General features: G+C 44.0%; 1 protein-coding gene across 9 annotated transcripts in view; it reads left to right on the top strand.

Annotated features, from left to right (window-relative positions):
- The window catches only part of MTSS1 (MTSS I-BAR domain containing 1), a 165,669-nt gene that overhangs the window by 27,260 nt on the left and 121,069 nt on the right, over positions 1-17,340 (top strand). For all 9 annotated transcript variants that reach the window (XM_019459880.2, XM_019459878.2, XM_019459879.2 and 6 more), the window contains exon 3: positions 1,207-1,280. In XM_019459880.2, the coding sequence (XP_019315425.2) occupies positions 1,207-1,280 (74 nt within the window). The remainder of the gene's footprint in view (positions 1-1,206; positions 1,281-17,340) is intronic.

Raw genomic sequence — 17,340 nt, 5'->3', positions numbered from 1 at the left:
CTGAGTAGAGATTAGATTCATACGTGAAATATTTGGAAATGAGCTTCAGGCTCCATGCTTGATTGTGAGTCCCGTGTGTGTGTGTGTGTGAGTCCTGAGGCTGGCTTGTTCTCGTTGTCCTTGACCCTGGCGTGGAGAGGTGCTTCCTCTCCATGGGGTGACAGCTAGATCACAGCGCTAGGAACCAGTAGACCACAGAGTGCTCAAGAGGATGTGAAGAACTCAAAATAATTTCTAGGACAGCAAATGAGTGTAGTGACTTCTCCCTGGTGTCAGCTTTGAGGAATTCAGAAGATGCAGTCGAGAGAGCATTCTATGGTTGAAAAAATGGTGTCTCAATTCCATTGTAAATGGGATTTAGGGGGAAAGAGTCACATAGCCAGGATCTGATCTGGCAGTGGGATGAGCATGGGACTGTGTGTCCTTCTGGGCTACCAGTTCCAGTTCTGGGATGAACTTGTGATGGTTTTTTTTTTTTTTTAATTAAAAAATCTTTTTTAAATGTCTATTTTTGAGAGAGGTAGAGAGAGAGCAGGAGGATGGGAAGGGCAGGGAGAGAGGGGGAGGATCTGAAACGGGCTCTGTACTGACAGCAGAAGGCCCAATGCGGGTCTTGAACTCATGAACTGCGAGATCATGACCTGAGCTGAAGTCAGACGCTCAATTGACTGAGCCACCGAGGTGCCCCCAAACTAGTGATCTTGAAAGTCACTCTACTTGTCTCAGTTTTCCCATCTCTAAAATGAATTATTTGAAGTAGAGGCTCTCTCTCCAAGATTCCGTCTCCCGGTCCATGTCTATATGCTGTTTTCCTGCTCTAAAATTATTTCCACTTATACCGTTTATAGTTTTTAATGATGGTTTTCATTTAGGTAAAAACACTTGTCTTTCCTCCTTTGTGAAATTTTGCCTGGTAATTGTGTTACACCATCAGGTGTCGTGATGGGAAGACTTGCCAGCATTTACCGAGCGGCACCGAATGAGCTGCGTGTTTTTGGGAGAGTGCGCTAATATCGGGAAGAAATGCTTCCTAAGGGGGTGGGGAAAAAAAGTAGGCCTGCAAAGCCAGTGGTTGTCCACGTCCAGCAGGGTCGTTTCTCCTGGAAGGTTGCATTCAGTTCTCCACAGAGGTTTTAACCCTTGAGCTGTAATGAATTTGCTAGCGTGAGACATTCCTCATGCTTTTGTTATGTGTTTGCATTTTAGGACCACAGTAGTAGCAGCGGCTGCCTTCTTGGACGCCTTTCAGAAAGTGGCCGACATGGCCACCAACACACGTGGTAAGCAGATGGAGGGATGGCGCCCAGCGTGAACCGAGTTCAGCATGTGCCTCTTTGTTTACCCTTGGGCGGCGTCACGAGGAGATACAGCTTAAGTTATCAGAGCTTAGCTGACTCCTAGTTTTCACGTCCTAGAACACTTTGTGGGATTCCACCTATTAGAAGTTGCAAACAGTTCTCCGGACAGGGAAGCACGTGAGAAGAACGAAAACTAAAGGAAAGGAACCGCGGGTTCTGCGGGAAGTGGCTGGGTGTGTTAGTTCGATCACTTTTAATGACATGCCGGCTGCAGAGCCTTGAACCGTGTGTCTGGTTGCAGTTTGTTTTTCCCTCCTCACACGGGTTGTCCTAAGATTTGCCTTACTCCCTGGGGAGCGGGCAGTGAGAATGCTCGGGTAGACCATTTTTCTGCAAGGAGCCCTCGTGTAAGCGGTGCGCTGGTGCGTCGTATGTGGTGATGTGTCTCCCACATTTTTCTGCAGACCCCTGAAGAGTGTGACTTGGTCGTGTCTTAACTCCCCAAAAATAGTTCTTACGACATAGCAGGTGTTTAAAGTCGGCTTATTAAATCAATGAACAAAGGGGACTGTGGTGCCAATTTTCAGTAATTTCGGGGACTACTGAATCATACAAAAGAATAACAAAAACGTGTATAAAGGAGAAAATGATAGCTCCTATATCCACTGCCATTGTTGGAAAGACAACATTACCCGTAACGTGGAGACCTCTGTTCAAAGAGGGGTGCTTTCCTTTTCGTTCCCAGCCAGGGACGCTCTCCTCCCTTTCTTTTATTTCTTTCTTTTTTTTTTTTTTTTTTTGCCTTATATTTCTGGGTCTGCTTCTACACTGCCTGTTCTCTTCATTGTCATGAGAACATTGGAAAAGGTGGGTGTTGGGGGCAAGTGTTGAGGGGTTGCCCTCAGTCACACGAGGATTTAGCTTCTCTGACACACCTCTCTACCTCCAGTGGGTTTCAGTAGGTACCCCTTTACCATAGGTACTTAATTAAATATTCATGGGGCGCCTGGGTGGCTCAGTCGGTTAAGCGTCCGACTTCAGCTCAGGTCACGATCTCGCGGTGCGTTAGTTCGAGCCCCGCATCGGGCTCTGGGCTGACAGCTCAGAGCCTGGAGCCTGCTTCCGATTCTGTGTCTCCCTCTCTCTCTGCCCCTCCCCCGTTCATGCTCTGTCTCTCTCTGTCCCCAAAATAAATAAACGTTAAAAAAAAAAATTAAATATTCAAATAGATGTGCAGTGAGGACACTTCTCATTCATTCAAGAAGCCCGAAACCTGCTAATATGTTAGGTACCATTATGGGACCACAAAAACCAATATATTATTTATCCTCCTTGGCCTGGAAGGGCTTGCAGTTGAGTGGGGGGGTGGGAAATGAGATGTGCAAATAAAGGATTTCGGTGTGGAAGTAACATGCGTGGTACAGTACTAGCGATAGGACAGTGTGCTGGGGGAATATCGAAACGTGAGCAATGTACTCAGTTCAGGAGCCAGAGTCCTCCCAGGGGAGGTCTTCTGTCTCCTTATTTCCAAGATGCCAACGGTGTTTCGAAAGGTTCCCTAGGAGAATGTGATGGCGATATCAGAGCGGTGGTTTGAAGAACTTGATCTGGTTCGCCAGCTTGATATGGGTCTTAGCTAGTATCTTTCTTAATCCCTTAAAAGATGATGACCTAGTTGACATGTGTCCGTTATAGTCTTCTTCATACGTGCATGTTCTAAACATTCTATAACCTTTAAGGCCATAATCACCACTGTTAAGTGTTTTTGAGTCTGTTTTATATTTTCTCCAGCGATATCCAGAACTGGACTTGTCTTTCTAGAATAGCCATCAGAATGTGTATTTCTTAAAAGAATTGCTCTACTATTTTAAAGAACTTAGATAGCTGATATTGCATTTTTGAGGCTCTGTGATCCTTAATCAGGTCTTCTATTTTAATATTGAATTATTGATTGGACCCTAAAGGATGGAATAAAGCAGCATCCCCTGATTTCTCATAATTGCTTGCAGCAAGGAGCCAGGGTTTCTGCAGAGGCTGCTCCCTGGAGTGGTTCTCGGCAGGAAACCAGGGGGACCTGCACATCTCCTGGTTGCAGGGAAGAAAAACAGAGCAATCATCTGTGGGGAGAGAACGCAAATAGCCTCTCTGGTGGTGACAGAGGTAAGAGTCAGAGTTTGGAGGTGATGTACTCGACAGAAGACAACTAATGTCACAGTGAACAGACTCTCGCTTTGATATATTTTTAAACCACTTGATTTCAGGTCATTTTTAGCGATGCCAGAATACTTGACATCTCGCCATCTCTAGTGTCCATGTGCACTGGGGGAAAATAACTTTCCCTTGAGTGTGAGAACTCTCCCGTGACCTAAAAAGGGTGTGGTCGATAACAAAGAAGGGGTATTTTATGGAGATGGTAAGAGAGAAGCACGGAGGTGCTTCTTGTATGTTCCATAAGCATCAGAAGTGATTTTTACTAAGTTATTTTTTACTTACAAATTGAAAAACCTGGAACACGTGCTTTTGTTTAAAAAATTCATAGAACAAAATGCGTAAAGTAAAATCCACCCTCCCAGTACCCCCTTGCGGCAACTGGAGTAAGCGTCCTGTATATACTTTTTTTTTTGTATACATAAATGCGTCCGGGAGGAAAAAAGCTAGTTGCAGAACAGTATGTAGAATGGTATGTGGAATAAAGTACATCTGGGTGATCTAAAGGTAGCCCATAAGGAACGTGTTCTCATGCTTGTACTCCACAGTATATTGTAGTTCTCTTTCCACGTCCATACCTGTGGATCTGCCTTGTCCTTTCTAGTGCCCGAATGGAATTTCATAGTCTGGAAACAGAAGGATTTTCTCATTCTTCAGTTGATGGAAATTTAGGGTATCTCCATTTATTTGCTTTTACAAGGCACTCAGCAATTGATGCCCGTGTATACATCCTTTGGGAGATTTATGTATGACCTGTTTTTAATAGTGTGTGCATCTCCATGGAAACGATCTATAGAAAATGCTTCAAACGGTTTTGGTCAGCAGCAGATCTACTTGGATTTGATGTCATTACAGACTGTAACTCTAATGTGGTTTGCAGTTTGATATCTGCCCTCTACGAAGTCCAGTTTTTTGCTTAGAGCTTCTCGAAGTGTTTTTTGAGTCCTTCTTGCTGGAAGTGATAGAAGGGAAGTTAAGCGCATCTCTTTTGGTCAGGTATCCAGAATCTCAAGTTAGCATGCCCCTGGTTTCCAAAATACTAGCATTCCGTATTATCTCCCAAAGCTCTGAAATTCCTCTATCCTTTTTAGCGAATATTTTGCACTGGCTATTAATATAATGTATTTAGGAAAAACTTTTAAAGCTATTCACTATAGGAGCAAAATTACTCTAATCATTATATAACTACTGTTAAAGAGAATGTGGAAATACGTTAGAACTCGATTTTGTTTGTCACGCAAACGTGTATAAGTTGGTATTATAATGTGTGTAGGTTAATAATTAAACTATAATGGAATTTAAGGGTTTATTAACACCATAATACATAGTACAGTTTCATGTTTTGTGGATTTTTGCACTCTTGGATGAATATACAGTTTGCATTTAGTATGAAAGTACACCTTTGTATTTAACATGAAAGTACACCTTTTCCCGTATTACTGGCCGCAAAGAATTATCGTCTAGGCACTTGCTATGCATGGAATGCCAGACTTTGTGGAGCAGGGTCCCCATCTTCTTCGTGTCCATAATGGACCAGCAAATGGCCTATTATAGGAGTTGAGAAATGTTTGAACTGACTGGTATGCAGTTGTCTGAGTTACTTAAAAATAAAAAGAAAAGGACTACCGGGTTGTGTTCACGTGCTTCTCAGTCTTGGGCAGCAGAGGCACCATATTGGGGGAATAGCACTCCTGCGCCTGAGTGTGCCTTGCACACTGGGCCCTGCTCCCTGTTTCACTGGAAGGCAGGGGTACCGAGCTGATGAGACCCTCCGCCTTAGCACTGGCCCTGCGCAGCACTGCATTGTTTGCTTATGTCAGCAAGGGCCTTTGAAGTGCATAATGCTATGTGACTTTCATTTTTGGCTGCCTCTGTGTGCCTGGGTAATTACTTTATAGCTCTGAAAAACCATCTCAGGGCTGTTTAGATAATGATACACCAAACCCAGAGTGAGGAGTTTTAAGATTTTATGAAGAAAGGAAATGGATTCCCGGCCGACCAGATCATCTTTAATGTCCAAAAGCCTTTGTACATCACTTAAAAAAGTGGGCGTGGTTTCGAGATTGGAAATCATGATAGCGAACCTTTATTGACTAGTAATGTGGGCGGGCTCTGTTCTAAGTACATCACATATGCGGAGTCAATTCTCACAACTGGCTCGTGAGATAGGTGCTCACGATCTCCATTTTCGGTGATAAAATCGGGATGAAGAGAACTTGACTTAAACCGAAGTTACATGGCCAGTTAGTGGTAAAAGGAGTCTGGCCCAGAGCCTAAATTTTGACCGTTAAATTACAATTCCTTATGTAAGGAGCTCCTGGATTTAGTATAAGCTTATATTTGCTTTTCAAGTTACTTGATCCTGAATGTACTAAAAGGATCTGTGTAGCACCTTGGAATAACCAAGATTGGGAGCTGTGATGCCCAGTTGTGTCTTCTGGCTTTGCCAACTATGCCGCCCTGAGTAAATTACAATAGCGCCCCCTTGTCCACGGGGGAATACGTTCCAAGACTCTCAGTGGATGCCTGAAACTGGAGATCGTCCCAAACCCTGTATAGACTGTTTTTTCCTATACATACATACCTGTGATAAAGTTTAACTTATAAATTAGGCACAGTAAGGGTCATCTGGGTGACTCAGTCAGTTAAGCGTCAGACTCTTCATTTTGGCTCAGGTCAAGATCTCATGGTACGTGAGCTTGAGCCCCACCTCAGGCTCTGCGCTGACATCACAGAGCCTGCTTAAGATCCTCTTCTCTCCCTCTTTCTCTTCCCCTCCTCCACTCTCTCTTTCTCAAAATAAATAAATAAAAACAGGCACAGTAAGAGGTGAACAACAAAAACTAATAATAGAACAATCCTGACAATACACTATAATAAAAATTATGTGAATGTGGCCTTTCTGTCTCTCAGAATATCTTCTTGTCCTGTACTCACCCTTCTTCTTGTGATGATGGGAGGTGATAAAATGCCTACGTGATGAGATGAAGTGAGGTGAATGACGTAGGCACTGCGACCTAGCGTTAGGCTGCCGTTGGACCTTCTGACGCTTTGTCAGAAGGAGGGCCATCTGCTTCTAGACCGCCACTGACTGAGACCACGGAAAGCAAAACCATGGATAAGGGGGAGAACTACGGTATATTTTGCTTTTCTGGGCTTTAATTTCCCCAACTATAAAAGGGGTTTTCCCGGGACATAGAGTCCTGGATGGTCACAAGTCCTCTTTCTTAGTTCTAATATTCAATGGTTTTAAACCTCATTTGGTCCTATTAAATTCATAAAATATGAATGAAGTTGGACAGTCTAAATTCTCTCCGCAAGGCTATCTTTAGAGTTTCCAATTTTTGCTCTGGAGTCAGGAAGTGGAGGAAGCAAAGTTAAAGCACAGGACTATGGAGAAGGGAGGGTTAGAAGAGAAAAATAAGGCTCCCCTCCCCCACCCCAGACCTGCTGCTGCTGCTGCTGCGTGTGCCCGAGGGCAGGTGGAAGGAAGCTGGAACTTTTGGACCACCACCTAGATCCAGACTGTTGGGAGATGTGCCTTAATCAGGGAGCCTGGGTTGCCAAGGTTCTGTGTGTCCGTGAAGAAAACCTCTGTGGCTTAGTGGTTTTTGCAAATACGTTGCGTGTGTTTAGTATATATTTTGTTAAATGCCAGGGTCTCCGCATCTGGCTGCGTGGATCATAATCACCCAGGAAGTTTGTTTCAAAAGACAGATTTCGGGGCCCTGCCTGTGGGATCAGAATAACTGGGTAGGACCTGGGAATCTCAGATTTTTTTTAAGTTCCTCAGGAGATTTTACTCCCCGGCGAGGTTTGTGCCTCCTGCCATAAGCCACCTGTCCGGGGCCCTCTCTGCCAGGGGCTGGCAGTTCCACCCACAAAGAAATGCTCATGGCTCCCTGAAACTCTTAAGACCTTTGATCCGTGTCTGCTGGACATGTGCATTCCAGATCTGGAATGTCCTTCTCACTCCACCCCGTCTGCCTCCTTGAGATGCTTGAGGATTTGCTGCTCGTCTTCCAAGAGCCGGGTAAACAGTCACATCACCAGTGACACTTTTGCCCACAAGGTAGAGTGAGACCTCAGGCCTCGGGACCTCTGTGGTACCTGCTGCGGCCGGCAGGTGCACCTCACTGTGTCCTTACCGTTTCCCCACCGGAACGCAGGCCCCTCCAGGATAGGCCTGCACCCTGCTCCTCTCTGAGGAGCCCAGGCACCTAGATGCCCAGTGTCTGGCATTGGGCCAGGTGCAGACAGCGTCTGAATGAACGACCGAGTGCGTGTCGCAGTTACCACACTCCCACGGTGCCCTCAGTGGATCTGGGTGAGGAGGGCTGTCCTTGTGGCCGGTGGGAGGCTAGTGGGGTGGGATCTTGGTCAGATTCCACTTGGGGATTCAGAATTCAAGTTTTGATGACCTCTCCTTGAGGTCGAGTCTGGTGGAATGTGTGACTTGATATTTCAGTAGCTGAAGAGGGCCTAGCAATTCCTCGATGCGGTCACAGGAAGGGGCAGGTGGGTGAAAGACGGAGCCCAGGGAAGAGCCGGAACCTTCCCTTCTAGGAGAGGAGGTACTGGGAAGCTGTTTTCAAGAGGCAGCCAGACTGGTTCTGTTTGCCCCCAAGTTTTATTTTAACTAGGTTGTTTGGAATTTCACTAGCCCTTAACTTCTGGATTGACTTTGGTGTTCAAGTCAGACAGACCCTTTCACGTAATTAGAACCTTATGATTTCTACCTAGGAAGCTACTTAGCCACAAACCGGAGGTGGAAGAGGGAATTAATTATTTTTAAAAAGTCATCAAGCCCTTCTCACAGGCCTGGAACTGAATATTCTTTGAATATGACCTTAAGGGAATGTCGACAAACTTACTCACTGATTAAAAATAAAGATGTCTAAAACTGCAATCTGCTAATCTCTAGATATGGCTGTGGATCACAAACTATTATTTTTGGTTGTTGTCTTTGGGATTTTTTTTTTTTTAATTTTTTTTTTCAACGTTTTTTATTTATTTTTGGGACAGAGAGAGACAGAGCATGAACGGGGGAGGGGCAGAGAGAGAGGGAGACACAGAATCGGAAACAGGCTCCAGGCTCCGAGCCATCAGCCCAGAGCCTGACGCGGGGCTCGAACTCACGGACTGCGAGATCACGACCTGGCTGAAGTCGGACGCTTAACCGACTGCGCCACCCAGGCGCCCCTGTCTTTGGGATTTTAATGCCTTTAGGGAAAGAGGGAACTTACAGATATTTGAGAAACGAGCTTAGTTGTGATTTTTCTTTAAGAGCTGAGCCTTTTTCTAAAAAAAAAAAAAATTCAAGGATCATATATTAATTTTTCTGATGATCTTATTCTGAGGATTTATAGATAATAGGAGAAAAAAAGGAGTCTGGCATAAAGCATCTGTGGAGCCTGGATAAAAAGTCTTGTGGAAACCTGGCAGGGGTTAATTTTGCTTGGAAACTGTATATGGCCGTAGTTGGGGCACCTTAGCTCTGATTTCCTGGAGCCTGGCATGTCTTTTTTTTTTTTTTTTTTTTTTTTTTTGAGCCTGGCATGTCTTAAGTGCCCGGGAAACAGTTGCTGATTTGTTGAAAAATTTCATAAGACAAAACACTTCCTAGCGTACAGGGTGGATGGACCAGCTGCTGTATTCTCTCATATTTTTAAACATGAGTTTAGGCATGCTGTATAGAAGATGACCTAGAAACTCTCCACTGCTTTTCATTTTCAGGGTTTCGAACTTGATTTTGATTCACATGAATTATGCTGAGGAAACCCTAAGCAAATTTTGCCTCTGCTGGTAGTTGACATTTTGAATTCTCCCTGCTAGGATGCTGGTGGGTGTGGTGGGGAGTAGAACAGAGCTCGGAAGAATAAGAACATTTGTATTTGGCTGAAGTGGGAAATTGGCCCGGCAAAGACAAAGTCACCTTTTCTCTCGAATTTCTTTTTTGTTTGTTTTCCCTTTAATTGCAGGCCCAGTGCCAGGACTCGACGGCTCTCGTGTATGCCGTGGGGTCCTGGCCCTGTGGAGCCTTCAGTCGGGGCCAGGCCGTTCCGTGTGATGCTGCAAATGTTCTACCTTTCCCTGTCCAATGTGGGAGTTACAAGCCACACGTGGTCATTGAGCTCTTGAAATGTGGCTGGTGTAACTGAGGAACTGAATTTCTCAATTTTTTTGGATTTTAATTCATTTTAATTATATATAACTTGCAACTTAGCTGAGGGCTGTGGTGGTACCTCAACCTCGGATAGCTTTGGTGTTGCTTCAGGAACTTCTGTCAGCTTCTCAAGCCACTCCATACTTAAATGTGTACATGTGGAGGAGTGCGTATACATCTGTGTTTGTGTTTAATACCTCTTGTAGTCTCAATCTTACGTGAGGGACAAATGAAAAATTTCTAATTTGCTGCTATTTATGATAATATTCAACCTAGCTAAAAAGTGTTGTCTATTATGTAAACAGCTTCGGGATATAAGTTCTCCATCTCCTAAAGAGGTTTTGGAGTTGTCTTTGACTTACTAAGAAGGGACATAAAAAAATATAATGTCTTTTTAAGTGGGTTCATAAATGCACATCCTGCTTGTGGGTTTCATTATTTTGATGCTTTTCCACTCTGATAGACCTTGCGTCGCTTTAATTCGTGACCACAGTACGTTTAATCCTACATATTCTGCTTAGGACAAAACAACTTTTTATTATTTTTTAATTTAATTTTTAATTTTTTAATTTTTAGAAAGAGTGCATGAGTGGGGGAGAAGGGCAGAGAGAAAGAGAGAAGGAGAATCTCAAGTAGGCTCCATGCTGAGTGCAGAGCCCAACATGGGGCTTGATCCCACAATCCTGGGATCATGACCTGAGCCAAAATCAAGAGTCAGACACTCAACCGACTGAGCCACCCAGGCGTCCCAAAACAACATTTTAAAAATGGTCTTATGAATGTGGAGTTTGTCTTACCATTTTCCATTTTTAAAAGTGATTTTTGTTTGATTTGCTTTATATGAAAGTCAGACAGTAGGAAGGCATGGGTATTTTAAGTCTTTTTTTCTTTTACAAATTACGCTGTAGGTAAGGACTCAAAGGAATTCATATGTTTATTAAGTATCATTATTTTATGAATTAAAAAAAAATCTTCCTTTTTTCCTCCCCGTTTTTTGCTTGAAGGGGTTAAGAGGTAGGTGCTAATATCTGCGATTATTTCGGTGAGCACATTCCCATTTTCCGGTAGGTTTGGGATCGTGAACCCAGCCTCGCTGGTGATACGGTGAAATCCCTCCTTTGTGATCCTGTTGATGTTTTCTCGATGTTAAAACTGATGCTTGAGAACAGTACAGTTCCCCGCTCTACAAGTGGCCTTTCCTTATTGATCTTTGGTTGGGTAGCAACAGTTGCCAGGGATGGGGTGTCTCATCGTGGTCAGCCGGTGTCCTGCCTGTGCAGTGTCTGGCTTTTCACTGTCTTCCCAAAATGACACTTGAAACGGTGGTTAGTGTGCTTTAGCCTGAAACACACTAACCTGAGTCCCACTGTAAGGGAAGCACCTCCTGGGTTGTCCAGAGCAGGGAGTCCCCAGAATCCTGAAATCCTGTAACAGGGAGAGCCGGGGGTGTCCGAATTCCACCCCCGAGCCCGTATGTCCTGTTAAGGCTCATCCTACCGCTAACCAAGAGAAGCACCCGTTCTTGCTCAGTTCGGTGGTGTCACCCTGTTTTGCTCCAGTGTATTTTCCCAGATGATGCTTGAATATGATGTGTGCTGTGTTCTGTCTAACCTCCACAGCCTTAATAAACGCTGGTGAACGACACAGTGGTGGTAGTGGCGGCAGCGGGGAGGAAGGTCCAGGCGTGGAGAGGATGTGTGTTTTTATGGGTGACTGGGTCGATCTGTGCAGCGTTGTTATTTGTGTCGTTAGGCAGTTTACATAATGAAGTGGTTTGCTCAGCATTTCCATCCCTTCCAGCTTGCTGGGCTGTCTGCGCTTTGTACACAAGCAGTAAGGATTCTCCCCCCTTGCCCTCCCTCCTCTCCATCCTAATTCTTTCCCTTTGCTTTTTGTTTTGGCTTAATAAGTAATACTCCACCCCATCCTGCTGCCGCACACAAATGTGCCGTTGTCACTTCGGTAAAATATCGATTAGCATTCGTGGAAGGATGCAATTATCTTAGTTCATACAGATGAGGCAATTTTTTCTTTTTTTCCTTTTCCTTTTCTTCTCTTCTCTTCTCTTCTCTTCTCTTCTCTTCTCTTCTCTTCTCTTCTCTTCTCAACAGTGCTTTTTTGTGAAAGATCATTTGCCTTAGAGTCGTGAACTTGGTTTGGTCTGCCCACCTCAGATAAAAATAACCGTTTGGAATGTATGGTGAACAAACGTGAAGACACTTGAAGTTGTCGAAAAATACTAGTGAGTCTGTTCTGCCTGATTGATTGCGTGGCCATCTCTTCTCCCCTCCCTCTGATAAAGACCCCGCCTGAAACTTGCAGGAGATGCGGAAACTCTTTGAACTAAGGTTTTCACTTTGGGCACATGTGCTCTGCTTGTAAGGGAAAAAAGCTGATATTGGGAAATCACTCAGAGAATAAAGACTATTCAAAAGGATACTCTTCCGTCTCCCAAATCTGGCCATACATTCTTCTGATACATTTTAAAGAAATTAGATTTTTGTACACTACCTTTAGAAACCTATCTCTGGCCTGAATTGAGAATTATCTGGAGTTTGTTTTGTTTTGTTTTTTAGCCTAACCCTGTGGTCTTTGATTTTTAAGATGGGACAGGGTTTTTTCTTATAGACCATCTAGTGTCTGGTGGGACTTTTTCATTTTCATGGGGCACGCTGAATCTCCTGGAGGGGAGATGAGATCACTTGCCCAAGTCCACTCAGCTCAGAAGGGGCTCCTGGGGAGGATTCTTTCTAGCACAGGGCTTTCTGTCTCTTGGTTTCCTCTGAAAGCCGCATGGCAGTCTGCTTGTTCACTCCGTCCCTTGGTTTAATGCTGAGGGCACTCAAGTAGAAAATAACATGGGCTGTGAAAAAAAAAAAAATCTCTTCTGTGCTTTCAGTCGATTATTTGTAAAGATTTTTGCTCACTTATTTGTTTCTGCAGGATCCTTGGTCAACTGGTTTTCCAAAGCCATTTTCCACTCTTTCAGTCCTTCATTTTTCTATGGAAGATATTTTTGTTTTCTTTCAGCTGTGTGTGTGTGTGTGTGTGTGTGTGTGTGTGTGTGTGTGTGTGTGTCTGTGTGGGGGGGGGGGCTGTTTTGCTTATATTTTAAGCGAAAATATATCGTTATATTTGACATAAGCCCATTTATCTGTAAGAATAACTAGATATTTTTTTGTCTGTGTTGTCTTAGTTTTGCAAATTATATCTCCATCCGTGCGTGCGTGCACACACACATGCACCCGTGCACACACACAATATGTTTTTTCATTCCCAAATGTGTAAAATTGCCACGGGACTCTTCTTTCTAGTAAAAGATACTGCTGTGGAAATCTGCGGCATTTCTGCTGTGTGTGCCAGGGCCCAGGGACCCTGGTTACCATGGAAACTAATATCCAGCCACTGGGTGGTACCTCTCCTTTAGAGCTGCATCTGAGCGCATTTCACAGTTGAGTACAGTGCTGCGTCTTCCCCCTTTAAAATAAGGAGGGGGGGGGAAGCTGAGTGATTACAAATTTTTAAAAAAATGCTATTTCTGCTAAGGCAGAAAGAGACCTCACTGGGTACTGTTTCCATGTGATTGTCAGTAGTAGGATAGCACAATTATCCAAAGGTGGCCAAAGGTATCTGGTTAAATACAGAAGAATTTTGGAGGAGATGGCCAAAATGGAACCTTCTTCCCGTTCTGGTGATCTGCAAGCTTCTCTTTGGGAATGATGGACAAGCTGAGCTGACGTGGGCTTCAGCTTGATTTGTTGGGAAGGCTTGATAGCAGACAAAAGACCTTCAGCTTTGCACATGGTCCCCCACTTCCTGCATTTCCTGACCTCTCTCTCTCTCAGAACCTGCCCAGAGAACCGGATCAGAGATCCTGGAGAGCTTGCCCAAATTTTAGCCCTTGAATTGCCATTTAAGCACGCGGTTGCCATCTGTGCTGGTTGAAAGGCGGATGCTGATTATGAGAGCAATACTTCATTTGGATAATATGGTTTAAAGCCAAGTGCAAGATGGCTTGTACGAGAACTGGAGGAACTCACGAGCCATCTGCACCTACCCCCTGACCTCCCAGTTGAGGCCCATTGGTCAATAATGGTGACAGGTGGGGCCACATCTGGGAGATGGCAGATACCCAGCCCTGGGTTCCCACTGCCCGTGAACAGATTCCTGCTGCATGACATTGAAGGAGAGTAAGGTTGACCCTAACCTTGTATAGATGGACGCCTGCTGCTCTGACATTTGTTTTTCCAAATGTGTTTGTACAAAGCAAATACTGGGTGTGTATGTCCTTCAGAAACAGTGGGATCCCCCAGAGCCTTTGCCTGTCACAGGTGGTGGGGATCTTAGTCCAGCCATGGCCTTGGGGATTGACTAAGGCCCTCCTACCTGTTGAAACACTCAGCTGGCCCCTCAGCTGCTTTATCTTGGGGAGGGGAAGCAACCCCATTTTGCAAACAAGGGCAACCAGCTTGGTGACTTGAAGTGACCAGGTTCACGTGTCACAGGACTTTGAAGCAGCAGAGCTTGGAGTGTATATCCGCTCTGTGCTCAGTCTCCCATTCTTTCCACCTCAGAGGTCAGCTGCATATATAGAACAACCTCAGAATTTAGACCAGCATTTCTTAATCTTGGCACTATTGACATTTGGGGCTGGAAAATTCTTTGTCATGAGGACCGTCCTGTTTGGCATCATCCCTGGCTCCCATCTGCCGGTTGTGAAAACCAAAAATATACCTAGACATTGCCCAGTGTCCCCTGGGGGTTCAAACTTCCCCGGTGGAGAAGCACTGAGCCCTGCTTTTCTGGTGTTTTAATGGATGTGGCTGTGCCTATTCTTGAGGCAGTTGTGGAGAGCTTATTCCAGTTAAGGTTTGAGGTTATTTATAACCACGTCTTGATTTTAGACATTTGACAGTCTGTGTAGTTGTGTCACTTGAGAAACGACCCCTGTGCCAAGTTGTGGATAAAATTTTGTGAAGAGTCCATATCTTACCAAAGAAGATGGCTCCTTTTTAGCAGAAGGTCATTTCCCAGTGTGAAAATATGCATCGTATTTTTAAAAGATTAAATCTAATAAGAACAGTGATGGAAATGAATGGAGGGTTTTCGTTCCTGCCTCCTTCACAGAGAGGTGGCTTGGCCAAGGCAGAACCTGGGTCAGGAGGCTGGCTTGAGGTCCGTGCTGCCCGGTCACAGCTGTGTGGCTTTGGTGGGTCTGTCCGATCACACACACCTTAGCTTTGTCATCTGTTCAGGGACATTCGGATTCACCGTGCCTTCCTGTCAGGGTGATCATGGAGCTCACACGATGGTGTGCTGGAAAAGCCCCAAATGGCTATGACACAAGGTCAGTGCTCCCATCTGACATAATTTCTGGGGGTCCTGCCCATGTCAGACGGGTGTCACCTCGGCTTCTTCTTGGACACCAGTGCTCGAGTCTGATTCCACCTTTGCTTGCCCTGTCTCCTACCTCTCTGTCCCCAACCTCTGCGCATGCCTCTAGACCATTTACGGCCCTGTTTTTCCCCTCGAAAGACTTCGGACATTTTAAAATTTCCCTTTATTCTCTGGGCTTTGTTATTATTTTGTTTAGCACTATTAGAGTTTGTTTGTTTGTAAATGAATATTTACATATTACAAATATTACATGTAATTATAAGTATTATTATTTTATTATATTGCTATTAGATTTGGGGTTTTGTAATGGTAACTCAAATCTGTTTTTGTTTTTTATTTTTTCAAGCTTTACTGAAGCATGATTGACAAATAAAAACTATATAATTAGTTTGTGTTTTTATCCTAAGGTGTACAACATGATGATTTCATATACTTCTTTATTGTGAAGTGATGACCATAATTAAGTTAATCAAGGAACCCATCACCTGACATAGTTACCATTTTTTAAAAATGAATTTTGAGATTTTTAGTTGTCTCCCGCGTGCCCTGGGTCAGTGGAATCTATCACTTTCTTTGCCTTGGCAAACACTCGCAATGTTCCTTTCCTTCCCTCACACAGACCCTGGCTGATCCTGTAAGGCTTCTCTCCGGCCATTTCCCCTCTGGGAACCCTTTTCTCGGTCCTGAAGCGGGTTAGAGGCTGCCCCGCTTTGCTCCAAGCCCAGAACCTGTGCTCTGCCTGGCCATCACCATTATCTTACTAATCTGTGAGCTTCTTCAAGGCAAGCACTCCCCCACTGATGACATTAGCGCTCTGGTGTGTCCAACACGGCTTTTCTTTTTCTCTTAATTGAGATGAAATTCACATAACATAAAACTGTTTTAAATTCGGGGCATTTTGCTTATTCATAGTGTTGGACAACCGCCACCCCTGTCTAGTCCCCAAAGCATTAAACCCTGCACCAGGGTGATGAAAAAGTTGTGGAGATGGACGGTGGCAATGGTTGTAAGACCGTGGGAATATACGTTAATGCCACTGAACTGTACCCTTAAAAATGGCTATAATGCACAGAGGATTTTTAGGGCAGTAATGATGGATACACGACATACATTTGTCCAAGTTCATAGAATGTCCAACATCAAGAGTGAACCCTAAAATAAACTGCAGACTTCGGGTGATAATGATGTACCAGAACAAATTCATCGCTTATGACAAACGTACCACTCTGATTGGGGGATATTCATAATGGGGAAGCTATGCATTTGTGGTGACGTGCGGGTACGTATATGGGAAATCTGTCTCTCCTCCTCAAGTTTGCTATGAACCTAAAACTGCTCTAAAAAAAAAAATCTTAATTAAAAAATTATTATGATGCTAAATTTTATGTTAGGTATATTTTACCACAAAAACTAAAAACCCATATGCATTAAGCACGTAATCCCTGTCTTGTCTGTTCCCCTCCCCTAGGGTCTGCCGGTGTGTTGTATTTTTTTCATCCTTATACCCTGAGCCCCCAGCATGGTTGTTGCTAGATAAGCCTTTGTTGAATGAATGCACTTAGGTTTTACTTTAACACCGACTTGCCTCATGTCTATTTCTTCAGCAGCTCTCAACAGTCTATTTTTAGTGAAAAAAGTTATCTTTAAGGAAATTTCTTTGAAATGTTTCATTAGTATATAAGGTTTTGGTTTTTCTACTTGTCTGTTGATATCTGCATAAAGGTGCCTCTTAAGCCAAAGCTAATTTTGTAGTTTATCTGCCCATCTTGGTTATTTTTCGTTGATGTTTTGGGTTGATAACAGTGGTCCTGATTCTGTACCTGGTGGTGTCTGTCTGGCAGACTCAGAAACAAAATTACGGAGTCTTTCAAATACACGTAGTGATGCTTTTTCTTAGGATGTTAAAATTTTCAATTACTGGGGAGCCCGGGTGGCCCCATTAGTTCGGTGTCTGACTCTTGATTTCGGCTGAGGTCACGATCTCGCCATTCATGAGTTCAAGCCCCGTATCAGACTCTGTTTTGACAGTGGAGCCTGCTTGGGATATTCTCTCTCTCTCTCTCTCTCTCTCTCTGTGTGTGTGTGTCTGCCCCTTCTGTGCTCTCTCTCTCAAAATAAATAAAATAAACTTTAAAAAATTTCTATTACTGTTTCTTTTATGGATGAGAAAAAAAATGCAGCCACCTTTCAGAAATTCTTATTTTTAAGCCAATTTCTTCCTTGAAGTATGTTAGTCCTTTTCTTTATGTTCACAGCTCATAAAATCTTGTT

This window comes from Panthera pardus, unplaced genomic scaffold (genome assembly GCF_024362965.1).
Source record: "Panthera pardus isolate Hobbes unplaced genomic scaffold, ASM2436296v1 HiC_scaffold_7, whole genome shotgun sequence".
Classification (NCBI taxonomy): domain Eukaryota; kingdom Metazoa; phylum Chordata; class Mammalia; order Carnivora; family Felidae; genus Panthera; species Panthera pardus.
The sequence above is the reverse complement of the archived record's forward strand: the minus strand, read 5'-3'. Positions and strand labels throughout refer to the sequence as shown.